Source organism: Squalius cephalus (assembly GCF_949319135.1).
Source record: "Squalius cephalus genome assembly, chromosome: 17".
Classification (NCBI taxonomy): Eukaryota; Metazoa; Chordata; class Actinopteri; order Cypriniformes; family Leuciscidae; genus Squalius; species Squalius cephalus.
This window is the reverse complement of record NC_137138.1, coordinates 26,470,404-26,488,287: the sequence shown is the minus strand read 5'-3', so window position 1 is coordinate 26,488,287 and position 17,884 is coordinate 26,470,404. Positions and strand designations below refer to the sequence as shown.

Genomic DNA, 17,884 nt, shown 5'->3' with positions numbered 1-17,884 from the left:
CAGGTGTTGCAAAGGAGCAAAGTCAGGGTGGTCGGGTCAGGGTTCGGACAACCTGCATAATAAACTTAAAGACATGGACCATTTAAGCATGTGCTCTTAAGTAACTATATTTTACCAAATGTTTACAACTTCAGTTTTGGACACTGGAGAGTTCAAATTCGGCCTAACAAAGCAAGCTTTACAATGAACACTGCTGTTTGTTAAGCCTGGGCCTAGACCTTAATTGTAGAAATTGTCCGCTCTGTAATGTAGGCTACAACATTTCATTTTAATGGAGTAAGGCAGTTCACGTTTCATCCTTTAAAAACTGCACAGAACACAGTAGCTTCAATAGAACAGCAAATTTAGGACAAAAGGGGGTGCTGTTTTTCAGTAAAAGCTTGCAGTCTTTTTTCAGTTCAAACAAACACTTGACGAAACGTTAATCAAAATTTAGTTTGCTTGCACTACATTAAAAAAGACTGCAAGCTTTCAGTGTGTTACAGCTCCTACTTTTGCCCTTACATTTACATATTTAACTTGACCTTGTACTGTGTCAATTGGAAAGCATATCGATTGGAAAGCGTATCTTGGTGCCTATTGCTTACAAACATTCTGAAATGCAGTATATAGGTGATTTTGTTTTGGAACCTTCAGAATTTTTCTTTGACTTTCCTTAGTCACTTTTTGTCTGATTCCAACAAATCATACATCAAATTTGCTCATTGTGACTCATTTTGCCATTTAAATTTAAATCAATACTTTATTCCAAATCAAACCTGTTTGGGGATATAAATTGTGTTTATATAAAATCAACCAACAAGATAGAGAGTATCGTTTTTTTGTGTGTGTGTTTTTTTTTTTTAAATGAGGGTTAAAAAGTTTAATATGTTTTCCGCCAGTAGAAGGCGCTCATGCAACCGAAGCAATGACACGCATCCAAATCTAGAGGAAGAAGAAGAGAAGTGAACATGAACATGTGAAGTGAAACACAGACGTTCGTTCTGCTCTAAATCTGCTGTCATTCAGACTGTGAGTACGTTCATTTAATCGTTTATTGGTGAGAAATCTAAATCCAAACTACTAAACGATTCAGTTAATTTAGTGAATCACTCACAAACGAATCAAAATGAACCGACTGATGTTTTGCATTAACGCTCGTGAAACGTAAACAACTCGTTATACTGACTGGTTTTTCACAATAAAATTTGATTACAAAAATATTATGAGTTGTGTTTACATTTTATGTAATAAACAAATTAAACCAACATAAAAATCAGCTTTAGGCGTTGAATTGATTGAAACATAGTGAGAGTTCTTCATGAGAGTTTAAATGCTGGGGAATATTGCCATCTTCCCACAGGACTAGAAGAAGCAAGCAGGAGCAATTACTCCAGCAGAAACTACTGACATACTATTGTGAAGATGGAGTTTGAGGAAGAACCATGCAGAATAAAAGATGAATATACAGAGGAACAAATAGGTTGGTGTTTTTCTTCATTTTCTTTAATGACTGACGGGGAACATTAAAATGAAAACTCACATATCCTCCTTAGACCCAGGCATAGACCTGTAAAGAGCAATTTCAGGGCATTTCAGAGATAAAGTTTCACTATTATAACCCCTTCTCCTTGGGCTTTAAAATGATTGGCATTGACTGAATGATCAAATTTAGCACTCTTATGGAAATATGATAATATTTTTTATTTTTATTTTATTTTTTATTTTACTTTAATTGTTTGTTGTAAATAAACTTCTCAGGAAAACGTTATGGGGTTTCAAATCAGAATATGACTCTGTTAGGAAACAGGCTATCGATTAGAAGATGGCTATCGATTAGCTATCTATAGAAGAAACCAGGACTTACTGCATGTTTATCAGGCATTTTGGGGAGACACAAGTCAATTGGGAAGGAAATTTTATATCAATATTCCAATGAAATATTATATATTTTTATGAAATTGTTGCCAAGTTATTACTCTCATTATTAAACTTCTTTTTTTCATTACATGTTGTCAAAAGAACACATCAATATGCTAATTAAATACATTGAATAGAATGGGATTACCCATTTATTGCAATTTTACACACATTGTGCATAAAGTAAAATGGTATGTAAAATCATTCTATTATATTTTTCATAACGTAGTCGAGAATCTCCATTATACATAATTTGGTTAAAAATAGCCTTAAACCTAAAAATTAATTGGTAAATAAAAAAAATAAAAAATCATGCCTAATCAATCATGCCATTTTATTTTCTTAATAACTGAGTCCTGGTGTCCTCTACAGATGACATAGCGTAAAATATGAACAAAATATCCTTTTTCAAAAAAGTTTTCATTTGTTTCTTATGCTCCAAACAATGTAATTGTTACGACCGCTAGGGGTCAGCCGTAACAGGTAAAGAGAGAGTCTCTCTATAAGAGAGATGCCAAATAATAAGAGTTTTATTATTTTTAACAAGAGTGTAGTATCAGGGGCAGACAAGGCCAAAATAACAAACAAAACAATCCTTTTTTTAACCTCTACATTTCCTAAAACAAAAATAAAGATAACAAAATACAATTTAAACTTGCCTACCTCCCTAAATCAAAAACAGTGTGAAAAGATATATACTAGATAAAATGGCGTCAAACCCCCTACATCCCTTAATTTGGCAAAATTGTATATCAGAATATTTACACAAGATATATACACAGGTTCGTAGCAAACAATCCAAAATCAGAATCCAAATCGTAGTCGATCAGGCATGGGTCATGGTAGGGCTGGGCGATATGGACCAAAAGTCATATCCCGATATATTTAGGCTGAATATCGATATACGATATATATCCCGATATTTTTTCCGCAAAGTGAGAGCAAATGTTCAGTCAAAGTCAAAGACAAATATGACATCACAAGTAGTTTTATTGAAACAGGCTATTTCAGTGAACAGTTGCAAAATCAAATGAATAAATAATAAACAGGTTTCTTCACCTTAGGCCGGGCTGCACGATTATGACAAAAATCACAATTGCCGATTATTCCCTTGGAATTGTAATTGCGATCTATTAATTATGATTATCAGAATTTACATTGAATATATATAAACAAATTTTGTGTAAACGTGTTATAATTTGCCTATATATATATATATATCTATATATATCTATATATATACAAAGTATAAAACGTTTTAACACACACACAAGTACTGTCCCCCTTTACTTAAAATACACATAAATTGTAAGAATATGACTAATAGTAAAGACTAGTACTAAATAAACATTAGGCCTATGCTAAAGCTATTAAATAGCAGTCCCAAACTAGTTTTTGTTAATACAATGTTGGTATGAGCCACTACAGTCATTTAAAAAATATAAAAAAATAACACATAGAAAAATAAAGTGGCATGGGGTTAATATGGAAACGACAGTTACCATGGTGAATACACAATACTATACTAACAATAACTGTTAATGAAACATGGAAACTGCTCCTGGTGAATAGAATGAAAATCATAACTGCATTACTTTTGTTTCGTGTAATTTACAACGTAACAGCGTTGCATGCTCGTAGTTTGGCGATAGTGAGGTGATACACAGCGAACAGCGCGCGCTGCCGCATTTGCGCGTATAATTGATGAGTGTGCGCTACGAGCACATATAACGGCTGACAGGACAAGAAAGTCTGTTTTTCTGAGGTGAAAAACTTTATTTCAGCGTACACTTATGTCACTGCCTGGTAGTTCCTATTGTGCTGGGTTTTCTGAAGTAGTCATGATTCGCCTCTCATAACTATGAAGGTAAAACAGTAGCAAAACTCGAGAGCATGTAAATGTGAATTTGAGAACTTGTACAATAAATATTCGTACTTGTACATGAATATTTACACTCACAGCTCCAATGTGAAAATCTGTAAAATAAAAAACTGAAGTTGAATGTTGAAATTTGCACTCGCAGACAATAGTCACAAACCTGTATTCTGAATCTGAAGCTGCAGACAAGTAGACACAAATGTGTAAAATGCCATTCACAGAAATACAACGACAGACACAAACTTGTAATATATATTTTGCGTTTAATCTTACGTTCACATTCGCGGTACTTCCTCAATTAGGCACTTGCAGCTTCTCAAATCTGTCACTGCAATTTCAAATTTCGCGCCTTGACTTTTGCTACTCTTTTCGCGATATATCAGGTGCAAAACTAACTTGTGCACTTGAAACTCAGAGGCGGTGAGAGGGAAAGGGGGGCGGGAGGAGGGGGGGTCAAAGGAGCCGTTTTATTGGTTGGCACCTAGCCAATGAAATGGGAGTTCGATGATGTCACGAAACCCGCGTGCACTGAAACACTAACATGGCTTAAAGGACAAGTTCGGTATTTTACACTTAAAGCCCTGTTTACAGATCGTTTCTGATGAAATAGAACGGTTAAGATTAAAATGTGGACACATGCTGCTGTCCCGAGAATTTTAGGTTTATTTCGCTTTCCCCCCCACCTACACAATGGCAGCCTATGGGCACTGGAACAATCCTTCATAAAACGCATTAAACTTTCGTTTACAAAGACGTGAAACTCACCGAGTGGTCAGGGGTGTTCAATGATATGCTCACAAAAAAATCGCTGCAAAAGATGCTTTCCAACAGGTGTTTTACCATTCGTTGTAAAACTGTGGACCTATTTTTCCAAACGTCTCACACCCGTAGATTCTTCCGTTGAGAGCTTGAATAATAAACACTCCAGCCCAGTTGGTGGCGATAATGCACCTTTGCCAATTACAAGCAAACCACTGGCATTTAATTGAATACACAGAAGAAGCAGAAGAAGAAGCGGCGGAGTAATACCGTACCGCACACAGCCCATCCAATTCAAGTCAATGGAGTTGGACAAAAACTACGATAAAACCTGTTGGAAAGCATCTTTTGCAGCGATTTTTGTGTGAGCATATCAGTGAACACCCCTGACCACTCGGTGAGTTTCACGTCTTTGTAATCGAAAGTTTAATGCGTTTTAGGAAGGATTGTTCCAGTGCCCATAGGCTGCCATTGTGTAGGTGGGGGGGAGAAGCGAAATAAACCTAAAATTCTCGGGACAGCAGCATGTGTCCACATTTTTATCTCAACCGTTCTATTTCATCAGAAACGATCTGTAAACAGGGCTTTAAGTGTAAAATACCGAACTTGTCCTTTAATGCATTAGACTGATATTAAAATAAATAAACGAAATTATCAAACTCAGTAGACACAATGCTAATGCATACTACAGAAAAGCAGATGAGCACAGAATATGACGTAAAACATATGACGTATGCCATATATATATATGCCCTATATATATATGGTATACCATAGACTGTAAAAGACACACACACACACACACACGTACGTATATATATATATAATTTATTTATGTTTTGTTTGTTTTTGTGTGTCCAACAGTTAGGCTAGGGTGAATATTTAAAACATTTACATTTTTCCAAAGCGACTTACATTGCATATTAAGGTATACATTTTACATTCTTATCAGATAATTTAGGTGCATTTTCATATTGCAATGGAATATATTAGATGCATTTTTATCAAGCTTGTATATTTAAGTTCAGTAATTTCACTTAAATGATAATTAATAGGTAATCTTCACTGCCATTTTAGTGAAATTATTGAATTTAAATATACGAGCATCTGAACTCTTCATATATATATATATATATATATATATATATATAAGCAAATGTGTGTTCAGTGCAAATAAACTTGCTGCCTAGTGTTTTATTAATAAAGTAACAAATTATGTGTTTTTTTTATTGTTTTTAATTTTTATTTTATAACTGTTGGTCCATTAAGCCTCATTAAGCGTTTTCTTGGGTTTCGAGGAAAAAGTACAATTAAACGCGTTGCGTTCATATTCTGTGCTCAATTTTTTTCTGTATAGGCTATGCTTTATGGTGTTTCCTGTTTGGTCTTTTAATACCACTGTCTCAATTAAACGCGTTGCGTTCATATTCTGTAAAACTATTCCAGTAAAACTAATGATATTTCATAAAAATATTTTCCAAGCGTTTTAAAAAATAGCTGATACATATGCATACAAATGTTTGCATTGTGGCTGGCGTTGTTCATTGGTGAGGCATCGACCAATAAAATTACTTCATTCCGACCCCAGCCCCGCCCCCGACTCTGCTCTCTCAAGTCTGCATTTACAAGTGCACGAGTGAGTTTTGCTACAGGCATATCGCAAAAAGAGTAGCAAAAGTCAAAGCGCTAGGATTTGAAGTTGTACTGCCAGATATGAGAGGTTGTGAGTGCCGACTTGTGGTTGTACAACGAAACTGAACTAAAGCACAAAGATAAATGTGTAGTACACAATTGTGCCTGTCATTTTGTTTATGTAAATGACACTTTACACATTTGTAACTATTAATCTGCAACTTCGAATTCAAAACACAGGTGTTCTGAGTATTGTCTGTGTGTGCAAATCGATAGATGCAGCTTTTCACATCAGAGCTGCAAGTATAAATTTCAACTTACAAATACAAATATTAATTTTACAAGTTCTCACATTCAAATTAGCAAGCTCTCGAGTTTTGCTACTGTTTTACCTTCATAAAAAGGAGGGGCGGGGGCGGGGGCGCGGGGAGCAGTGCAGAGAGCTCCAGGTCAGCTGTTGCCTTGAGCAATTAAGGATCACAGCGCAAATTTGAACTATATCGATATATGCGATATGGTCTAATTCCATATCGCGTTTAAAAATATATCGATATATTTTTTATATCGATATATCGCCCAGCCCTAGGTCATGGGCAGTGGCGGCTACTGGTCTGTCAAAGAGGGGAAGCTCATTTTCGGCCTACATCATAAAATTGTCCATTTATTTAAAAGTAAATTCTGCCCTACGTTCCTTTTCAAGAAAATGGTCTGTGACCCTGTTGTACCAACTAGGCGTCTTTTCCAGTGACTTGACCAGTGTCCTCTCAATGGCCAGCAGAGCTAGGCTGCTTAAATGGCCTTGGCCCATTGTGTTACGGGTGTAGGACTTGAGCCGCTTTAACCCTCTGAGGTCGACAAACGCGCCGGCGCGTTTTGCTGGATTTTCTCCACATTGTAGCACTATAAACTTAAATTTCTCCGTCATTTATGGTCATACAGAAAAAAGAAATATAAAAAAAGAATCTGTGGTATTTCTACTTTTGTATGTGTCCACTTCCAATCAAATCAAAACATTGTGCTTTTGTAAAATAAAGAAAATAAACAGTGTGTGCGTTCTGCCTCTCCGTCGCGGTGAACTTTTTTTTCTTGAGCACGTCTATAAACTGAAACAAAACTCAGCGAATACTTGTCACACATTTATGAGCCATACACCTTTATAAACATTTAAGTGTGTACTTTTAAATGATCGGATTCAAAACGAAAACAAATATTCTCTGTTTAAGTAATTTGTATAAAACCAACAAGATGTCCAGCTTCTCAAACGCTTCCTAATTATTTTTAATTCGGCCACGCCCACTCGCGCAAAAGATATTCACATGCAAATCTCCACATGGAACGCGATCGCCCTCATTACCTCAACAACAAAACACTTCACTTCACTTTTCGTCGAGTTTGAAAGACGTGCCTGAGCTTACATTGGATTTACATCAGAAGAAGAAGAACGATATTTGAAGACAAGAAAGATAAGGTAAGAAATTCTTACATATTAGTTTGCTATTGTTGCATAAATTTCACATTGCAGTTGAACTGTTGCTAGATATATGGTGAATATTATAATATTTAGACCCGTGTTTACTGTTACTGTGTTTGTGGATATCTGCTCAAACGTAGATATGTATATGGTAGGCCTAACCATAATGTTTTATATTTGATCGCGATCGCGTTTTAATGTATCATATTTTTGATCGCGATCGCGTTTGAATGTATCATATTTTGGAAAAGCAAAACGCTCCAAACGGCTTCATGTTTTTACTATTATCTCATTTCATATCATCATAACGAATGGAAACATTTGAAGTAACATGATAATCAATATATTTTTCTCTAGCTTAGTTGTTACTGAAATCTTTTTGAAAATATATATAGGCTGCTATATTGTTATTATTTTATGCAGCACTGCGCATAGCCTATACCTACAAGGCACAACAGACCTGGTGTTCATTATATATTGTTGGAAACATTTGTGTGAGTGTGTGTGTGTGTGTATTCTGTGAATTTTAAAAAGCCATTTTAACAAGAAAAATCTAAAATGTATTCCCAAAATCGTGCAGGCCTTTCTCTTGATATCAGTATGTGCACTTTTTTTTTTTTTTTTTCAGGGCCCAGATGCCACTGAGTCCTGCTGACTTCAACATTCACAGTACATGTCTCTGTACATGAACATGGTAAAGTGAAAATCAAACACCTTAGAAAATGAAAGGTATGTACAATGTTTTTAGGAATGGCACAAAGGTCTCTTTCTTCAATAAGTGCTTTTTTGTTGTGTATCTTTGGATTATGTTGTGTTGTAAATAAATCCAAACAATTTTAAAAGCCATTCTTTTTTAAATCTCCTCATTCTTTGTGCAAGGTTGGTCAGAATGATGGGCCCTGATAAGCTCCTAATAGGGCCATTAGGGAGGTTCTTTGTCTTTCTCAGGTGTGGAAAGCTTTCATATTAATGAGGTGATCCACCCCTTCGCATATTGCTTTCTAACACAAAACACGTCGTAAAATTTTTAAATCAATATATTGTCTTCTCTGAATGAGCAGTCAGGGTGATTCTCACATAGTTTTAGAGCAAATATTCTAGGCTACGTGATACAATTTTCAAAAGTCTTGTGAAGAAATAATCAGTAGGGGTTTCATGACCTTATTTCAGTGAGAATTTATTTTTGTATTTTCACAAACCACGCATAAATGTCATTATCTCAAAACTACAAACTTTTACATACATGCTGCTGATATATTATTGTAGCAGAGTTTGTGCTGAATACAGTGTAATTAGACTTTAGCCATGAAAATGTCACAAGTAACAGAAATAACCACAAATGTCAGAGCATGTCAGAACACCTCCAGGGCCCAGAAAACAGCTCAGACCCCAGAGGGTTAACCCTCTGGGGTCTAAGGTGTTTTTGGGGTCCTTGAGATGTTCTGACATGCCCTGACATTTTTGCTTTTTTCAGTTGCTTATAAACATATTAATGGCAAAAAAAAATTACACACTATTTAGCACAAACAGGACTACCATGAAATGTGAGCAACAAGAATGTACATGTCTGCATTTTTGAGAGAATAATGTTTATGCGTGGTTATTGAAAAAACTAAAAACTAAAGTTTCTGAAATAAGGCCATAAAACACATTCTAAATATGTGCCAATAAGACTTTTGTCTAGTGGATGTCATCGCCTAGTGTTTTTTCTTCAAAATAAAGTGAAAATCACCCTGCCTTATCATTCACATAACACAATACATTGATTTGAATTTTGCAAAGCACTTTCTGTTTGGAAAGGCAATATGCGGAGTGGGCGTCTACGGTCATGCATATGTAGTGGTTCACACCTGGAGACAATGGGGCCCGCATACTTAATTAGCCATTCATTCAGGTGAGTCACTGAGCCACAAGAATGCAAGAGCAACAGTTGGAAGCATCTCAATTCTTTTTTATTTTTCCTCATATTGTGCTTGCAATTTGGCCTATAATATCCAAGGAAAACTAGTAATTGTGCAGTTAATTCTCATACTGTATTTTCAGTTTTGGAATATTTATGCTCTCCCCAAATTTGTCAATAATAAAACACAATAAAAGTTATTTAAAGAAAAGGCTTATATTTACCTTTTAATAGTTTGTTTACATCTACCTTGTAAATATATTTTTTTATTAAAAAGGTTACAATTACAACAACAATTCAAGTGTAATCTTTCTTTGTAAAAACTAAAGTATACATTTTATCATACATATTTCAAAGTTAAGGATTTGATTGATTATTTGATAACTTTATTTTTGACAAAACATATTATATTTAACATAAGCAAATATTGGCAAACAAAAGCTTATTTGAGGTGGCAGATATTTTACATTAAAAATATATAATCTATCCAAAACTAATCAACGAAATGTTGTCTTTCATATGTCTGTAACATAGGTCTTTCATTTTTATTATAAGAAATATAAATGTTAATTTGCAGTTTAAATCCAGGAAATTTGTTAATGAAAAAATTATTAAAAGTAAGATACAATTGATACAAAACGAAATTCGTTTTAAAGAAAGGATTTGTACTTTCTGTTTTGAGGTCTCTGTGAAAGTTTGAAAGTCTTTTAGTGCTTTTTTTAGAGCGCTCACGTCCATATTGGAGAACTGTCACGTAATATTGTTTTTTCCTCATACATGCGAACACGAAAAATAAAAGACAAAAGACTTTTAAGTAAAACTTACTCCGAAATTGTGTTCTCGGCGGAATTCGCTCTTCAATATGCTGCCGTTCGTCCTCTGAGGAAAAGGTGCATTCTTCCTCGCCGTCCAGAATCATCTGAAGGACGTCTTTATAACCGGAGAAGCGTTTCATACTCAAAACGCGATGAACTATCAGTAAGTCTGATGAAGAAACTTTTTATGGCATTGATCGAGGGGCGTATGCGATGCATACTAGATCATCTAACTATTTACATGTGAATCGCGCCGGGGGCGGGGCGGCCTCAGCACATTATAGAGATAATGAAGCAGAAGGAAAAACGGTACCTCTCCTTGCTTTCAAACGGATTACATGAGTTGAAAACATTTGTTTTTTATATAAATTACTTCATTTAAAAGAGGAGATTTAAAGCTTCATAAAGACATATCTCACGTGCCTGTGTGAGAAGTATTCGCTGAGTTATGATTCATTTTCGGACGCGTTTCAGAATGGACTACACGGACAGAAAGAAGGCAGAACTCGCTTCGTGTTTATTTTTCTTTATTTGTCGAAAAGCACAACACTATGTTTTTATTGTGAGTATACACAAAAATAATACACATTTAACAGGATCGATTGATGTATGAAACTTGTTTTGTAAAATCAAAGTCAAAAGAGTATTTTGGGTCTCAATTCAACTCATAAGGAAAAAAGCGAGCAGATCACGCCGGCGTGATCTCCGACCTCTGAGGGTTAAACAGGAGAAGCTCCTTTCTACACCTGCAGATGTAGCTCCAGTTGTTGCCACTAATGAGAACAGTTTGTAAAGCTGAGGCATTGCACTGTCCAACTCCATGTCTTTAAGGAACACCAAGTAATCACACAGCTTTCCCCTGTTACCCTGCAAGTCCTGATCTGAATACAGGACTTGAAGTTCTGACCTCAGTCTCCCTGAATCAAAGTGATGGCCATAACTTTTCAGGACACTTTGGAAGGCCTCCTCTGGAAATACCTGTCTCATGTCATCAAATTTCCCTGGATTGACTAATTCTAAGAAGAGCATACTTTCCAAATTTGAAAAACGTCGAGGAATCTGCTCCAAGATGTTATCAAGGATGGCCATGTACAGATTTCTGTATCGCTCTTGGGGATCCTGCAATTGGGTCAGACGGCGCTTTCTCATGGGCTCATCTCGTGGGTCTGATGTGAGATCTGCTGTTTTGGCATAAACAGCTTGGAAAGCCCCCTCTGACCTCTTCTCTTTGACAAATGCAAGAAGAGACTCAATTCTTTTCTTGCAGTAAAGAACATCCATTGCCCTCTGCTGGACAATATCAAAGACCACATCAGTCTCAGAGAAGATTTGTTCATATGTGTACAACATGAACACAAACTCAAAATCCTCCAGTTTCCTCACAAAGCCTTTGGCACAATCCAGTGTATCATCATCCATTGTCGTATCTGCAATGATGTTCTCAAATGTCTGCAGGAGGCCATCATAATTGTTTGCCACAGTGCTCACTATCCGTGATGTGAAATTCCATCGAGTAGGAGCGTTTCTGGGCAACCTTGAACAGCCTGCAGACTCCAGAAAAGATGTCCTCTTTGTGGATTTTGAAAAAAATGTGGCAAACCCAGAGAGTGATGCAAAAAATATTCTGCGCTCAGGCAAGCATTTAGCCCCCTGTGACAGCACCAGATTCAGTCTGTGTGCAAAGCAATGCACAAACATTGCACTGGGGGCTATTGCTTTCACTTTGGCCTGCAGACCATTGAGATCTGAAGCCATGACAGCAGCCCCATCATAGGTCTGTGCCACAAGCTTATCCTTAAAATTGTAGCCCTGCATGTTCTCATTTAATATATCAAAAACGGACTGGGCATCTCGCCCCCCAGAAACATAAAAAAATCCAATAAAGCGCTCCTGAATTTTACCTGCACTATCCACATAGCGAACAATGACAGAGAGTTGGGCACGGCAGGATATATCAGTTGTTTCATCCACCTGCCATCCAAAAAAGGGAGCATCCTGAATTTCATCTCTGATCTGATCAGAAACGGTGGCTGCAAGAGCAGAGATCAAGTCATTTTGAATAGTATGGGACATACCAGAAAACACAGTTGAGGAATTGTGTGGACAGGACAGAATCATATTTATCTAATGTTTCTGTGAACTCCCTGTAATTCCCCTTGTTGGATGATTCACTACTCTCATCATGTCCCCTAAATGACAGCTCCTGCCGGCCAAGCAAGGATGTCACATCAATAAGGCGGTTTAGGAAGGCCCTGTTTTGTTTGACTGTTTCATTATGTTTAGCCACTTGAATGCAAGCACCTTCATTGATTGCTTGCTCAACCCTGATCCTTCCCATGCAACTTAATCTTGCACATGCATTCACATGTTCATTGCTCTTTTCATGTCTTTTATATGCCCTGTCAAAGTTATTCAGATCTCTAAACCCCATCTTTGACCAAACAACACATCCGTGAGATGGTTTCATCAAGAGGCATGGCCAGCAGTACATTTTATTTGTCACAGCACTTCCAGTCAGCCAGCTAACTTTGTCATACCAGAAGAGCTGAAAAGACCTGTTATTTTTCCCTATCTTTTGCACTAAATCAATCTTAGGTGTTGATCTGCCCTGCTGTTTAATTCTAAGTTTTTCCTCATAAGGAACACTTTCAAATGGCTTCGCCAAAATCAGGTCGACAATATTAGCACTGTCTGCCATCGTGTGCAGTTTCACCCCTATGACGCTAGCCTAGCCTACTATATGAATGAATGAATGAATGAATGAATGAACGATCCAAAAAAAAATTATTAAACTCTGTAAAACTGAAACAAGGAATGTGGTGTATAATTGTGTGAAATGTATGATGAAAATCAAGCAATTTCGCCAAGCAAATATCAAGAAATAGGTTGCAGCAGTTTTTATTTCGACTGTACTTCGACTGTCCGCGATGGGACTGAGCGCGAATAGCTTCAGCGATTTCTTATAGTACAAAATCGCTGTCAGTCAAAAGGAGATGCAGTCTTTTGACAGACCCTCCAATCATCACGCAGAAGCCCGGAGTCCAGGCCAGCCCACTCCTCATTCACCCCCAGAGAAGCTGAGCTTCCGTGGGCGGGACATAATCGCAGCATTTATCCAATGACCGTCTAGTTTCGAAGCGCTGAAAAAAACTGTTCGAAGCAGCCCCATTGAAGTCAATGGAAGCTGGGCTTCAACAGGGAAATGCACTGTGACGCTACGGGAATGTATGAGAAGTAGATCGAGTCAGCCGACCTGCTGTATGTAACTGATTCTGAACGAACTCGTCTTTGAGATGAACGTTTTCTAACGCATTTTTATTCAATAAAATGTTAATACAATAGTACATATTTGACCATTCATTTTTTGACATTATAGGGGAAGCCGAGCTTCCCTTGCAGTCTTAAGGAAATCGTCACTGGTCATGGGTCACTTGTCAAGTTAACAAGTCAAAATAACAATCACACTCTCAATCTCAAATCTCTAGACTAGACAAAACGATGATGATATGAAGCAATAGCGAAGAGGTACACAATCACACACGATGACACGATAATGGCAGAGGTTGAGTGTAGGGCTGTCACTAACGATTATTTCAGTAAAAGAGTAATCGATCGGTTATTTTGGTGATTAATCGATAGCCAATAGTCCTTAAAATGATTATAAAATACATATACAGGCCTGATAGCGCTCCGGCGCCACGCCGGATTTCCGGCGTACAGACGTGTCTGCGAAAAAAATGGTCTTGGGTTTTGGCCAATCAGATTGATTCAGCAGTTACTCCACGTGCAAATTTGTTTTGTGTTTCCCATACACTACGAATGTGTTTCCCACACCGGCAGCGCGAAACATAGCCAAAGTCATGGAGTGCAACTTTATGAAGCCAGGGGAAGACACCAAACTTGTTGATAAAGGCATAAAGAACAAATGGTCTTGGATAGAGGAGGTGGGTAGAGACGAAAAGCCCTTTGGAAGCTGGTGTCAAAAACTCCGGCAACCAGGAGCATGTTTCTGCACTTTGTGCGCAAGGAAAATATTATATGGAACTAGTGGGAAAAAAGTGCTGCCACGGCACGAGTTAGATCCTAGTCATCAAGCAGCTGTAGCTCATTGCCTGATTTGAGGTAGCTCGCCAACAGGCCGTTCACATATCGCGTCTTTTGCGCGCTCAAGTTCATTCAAATGTAGGCGCGCGGTAAGCGTTTTTTTCCAGGCGTTTTTCGGTCGTGGAAATCCATTAGCCACTAAAACTTTTTTTTTTTGTCGTTGTGGAGAGCGCAGTGCATTGGTTGCATAGCAACGACAGACGCCACGGGAAAATCAGACCTAATTTTACTATTAATAATAAAAGATAAGCGAAAGTGCATTGTAAATGTCAGTAATTTATCTTTTTTTTTTTACTCATTCTTTTTATAAAAAATAATTTAAAGTCTGAAATATGTGAGGTTTATCTTTTTATAAAAAACTTTTTTGTCAAAACTTTATTTGGACTTTATTTGTTATATGTTAGTATATAACATGTTGCAAGACACTTAAAATCTGGCTATCATTTTTAATGGTATTTTAATGTTTATGTAAACAAAAAGTGCATATTGATGCTTTATTTGTTATTTGCTGGTTTTCGACATAAAACTTGGTGAATTGATTTCATTTTGTAGTATTAGTACTTTTAAACATGATTCTGTGATAATTTTTGTCACTATAATCATGAAATGAAATGTTCATGCCATTTTATCTCTAGTTATGCTCAACTAAAATCAACTAATTATGTGTTTTTTACAGTATAATATGCAAAGTACAATTTTCTCTAAAAAAATTATATCTGATTCTGTTCTTTTCTCTGGCACGCGTTGTTGGGTGTGGAACGTTACTAATGTGATTGCTTTATCTGTAAATTAAATTAATGCTTTTTCAATTACTGAATTCATTTAAATAAAATTAATTCTTTGATTTGAATATTTTTTGGCAATACGTTGTGTAAGTCTTAAATTTAAATCTTTATGGTCTTAAAATGTCTTAAAAAGGACTTAAATTTGACTTACTGAAACCTGCTACTGTAATATAAGCTTGTATTGGGTTTGTTCATTTCATGTCTGAATGATGTCCATTTATATCCACAAAAGTCACCAGAATCTATCATTTAAGGGACTATTTATCAAAATGTTCTCCCAGGGAAGCACACCCCTGGATCCCGCTTGTCAATTATGTTGATCAGGGCATATATCGTGGCTTAGGGGTCCACTTACCTCCCAGGGATAAAAGTTCAGGCTCAGGATTTTTTTCTACTATCACCCCTGCATATATACAAAGTTCAGGAGCATGTTCAGATAATTAAGCTAATTACTAAGCCCTCCCTCCAGACAGCACACCAAATAGGCATAATCTTTACTCTAATTTTATGTAAGTGTGAACTTGTGAAACACAAAAAAAGTTCTGGTTCTTAGGAGGATATAACAATACATCTAAAACTAGATACTAGTAGACTAAATTAAGAATTAACTTTATTTCTTTGTTTCTCATTTGTCCTCCTTAAATTGAATTTTGGGAATTTAATGTTGATTTCAGACCTGATGGATGTGAATGAAGACAAACACCAGCATTTCACAAATGAAGATGGAAAATGTACATATAAAAATGAAGACCAACAACATCTGTTTCAAAAACCTTATCATTTCAAAAATGAAGATGGAAATGCAGTCGTTTCAAAGACTGAAGAGAATTTCACACAAAAACAAGCTGGGAAATCTGGACTCGAAGGATTTTTCACCTGCTCTGAGTGTGGAATGTTTTACGTGCATAAAACAGACCTTAAGAAACACATGAAATCTCACACTGGAGAAAAACTGTTCACATGCATTCAGTGTGGAAAGACTTTCTTACATAAATCAGACCTTAACAGACACATGAGAATTCACACTGGAGAAAGACCGTTCACATGTTCTCAGTGTGCAAAAAGTTTCAGTTGCAAAAGAGTTCTCAAAAATCATCTGCGCTCTCACTCTGGAGTGAGATCATTCAGCTGTGATCAGTGTGATAAAACATTTGTTGTGGAATCAATCTTAAGGAGACACCTTAAAATTCATGCTGCTGTGAAACCTCACGTTTGTTCTTTTTGTGGAAAGAGTTTTTCACTACTGAAGTATTTAAAAGTGCATGAGCGTATTCATACTGGTGTGAGACCTTATGTGTGCTTTGAATGTGGGAAGAGCTTTGCTACAACAACACATTTAAAATTACACCAGAGAATTCATACTGGAGAGAGGCCGTACAAGTGCTCAAACTGTGGAAAGAGTTTCGCTCGGTCAGGAGACATGAAAGATCATGAGAGAGTTCATACTGGAGAGAAGCCGTACCAGTGTACTTCGTGTGGGAAGAGATTCACCCGATCATCTCATCAACGGACTCATGAGAAAAAGCATTGCCCAAAGTTGTCTAAGTGAGCCCAAAGTTGCCCATTGCCTAAAGTTGTCTAATTTCTTTCCTTTTGCTTTCCTGTTTTATCTTGGGATGCCCATCCCGAATTAACTAAAGAGTACGTCATCTCCAGTTTGGAACCAAACTCTTAAGAAGACTTCAGATGCCCCAATACCTGTGAAGATATTACACCAGCTCTGAATCAACATGCACCAATGCTACATTTTTCTATATATCCCAATCATTTGTTAACAAACATGTATTTATGTATTTATTGTTTCTGCCTTAAATTAGTACGTTATTAGCTAGCTGTGTGATTTGTATATACATTTCTAAAATGCATAACTTGGACACAGTCACCTCTGATAACACATCACTCTAAATTGTAAAATAGACATGCATTTTCAGTAAAGGTGTTTTGAAACGATATGTATTGTGAAAAGCCAACTACAAATAAATGTGAATTGAATTGAGCAAAGTTCACATTCACACACATGATTTACAAATATTGTACTCACAAATGATTTGACATTCAGATTGTTTCAACAGTGATTTAATATAAGAGGGTAATTTACTAAAAATGAGTTAAAGGGATACTTCACCTCTGGGAAGATGAATGTGTATTTAAAATAGGTCATTTAAGTAGAAGAAATGTGGAGAAATTTTTGAATTTGGAGCTTTCTAGACTGAGAAAAGCCAGAAAATTTATTTTTGGCTTATGTGGATGAAAGACAACAACTCCCAGAATGCACTTGCTTCGCTGCCTTAGGAGGCCACGCCTACCGGTTAGAGAGCACAGTTGAAAACAACAAGGCTAACAGTTAGCCTAAGTGATGAGTTTGCCAGGGATTTAGAGACCCAAAATGTCCGGGATTCGGCTTTTGCGTTCTACAGTCGCCATTCATCATGTTTACTGTGGCGAGCAGGACGAGGCTGACGGCCGCGGGAGAACGGCGCGAGGCCGGTGGCGTCATTACTGAGACGCGCCGGGTCTCGCATCTCTCACGGAGGAGCGGAAATTTTCTTAGCAAGGGTAAAACGCACATCAACCGATCACTTGTTTAGCGTTCATGTAAACACTACATTCAGATTCACCGATCGGAATTAATTCAGTTAG

The 17,884-nt window shown here is 36.9% G+C and overlaps 1 protein-coding gene across 3 annotated transcripts; it reads left to right on the top strand.

The window, feature by feature from the left end:
* Positions 1-926: 926 nt before the first annotated feature.
* Positions 927-17,245, top strand: LOC307144457 (uncharacterized protein). Of its 3 annotated transcripts, none has more exons than XM_079846850.1 (3): positions 927-1,011; positions 1,343-1,462; positions 15,919-17,245. In XM_079846850.1, exons 2-3 carry the CDS (start codon positions 1,405-1,407, stop codon positions 16,791-16,793), a joined length of 933 nt encoding a protein of 310 aa, XP_079702976.1. In that variant the 5' UTR covers positions 927-1,011; positions 1,343-1,404; the 3' UTR covers positions 16,794-17,245. The 3 variants fall into 3 exon arrangements, with proteins under 3 accessions (XP_079702976.1, XP_079702974.1, XP_079702975.1); XM_079846848.1 differs by having other exon boundaries at positions 1,343-1,468; XM_079846849.1 differs by having other exon boundaries at positions 935-1,015; positions 1,343-1,468.
* The last annotated feature ends 639 nt before the right edge of the window (positions 17,246-17,884 follow it).

Bases quoted from the DNA above. Each gene is read 5' to 3' on its own strand.
- LOC307144457 (XM_079846848.1), top strand. From the start codon at position 1,405: ATGGAGTTTGAGGAAGAACCATGCAGAATAAAAGATGAATATACAGAG. The intron at 1,469-15,918 runs GTTTTTCTTCAT...TGTTGATTTCAG, and splicing joins AGAGGAACAAATAGGTTGGT to ACCTGATGGATGTGAATGAA.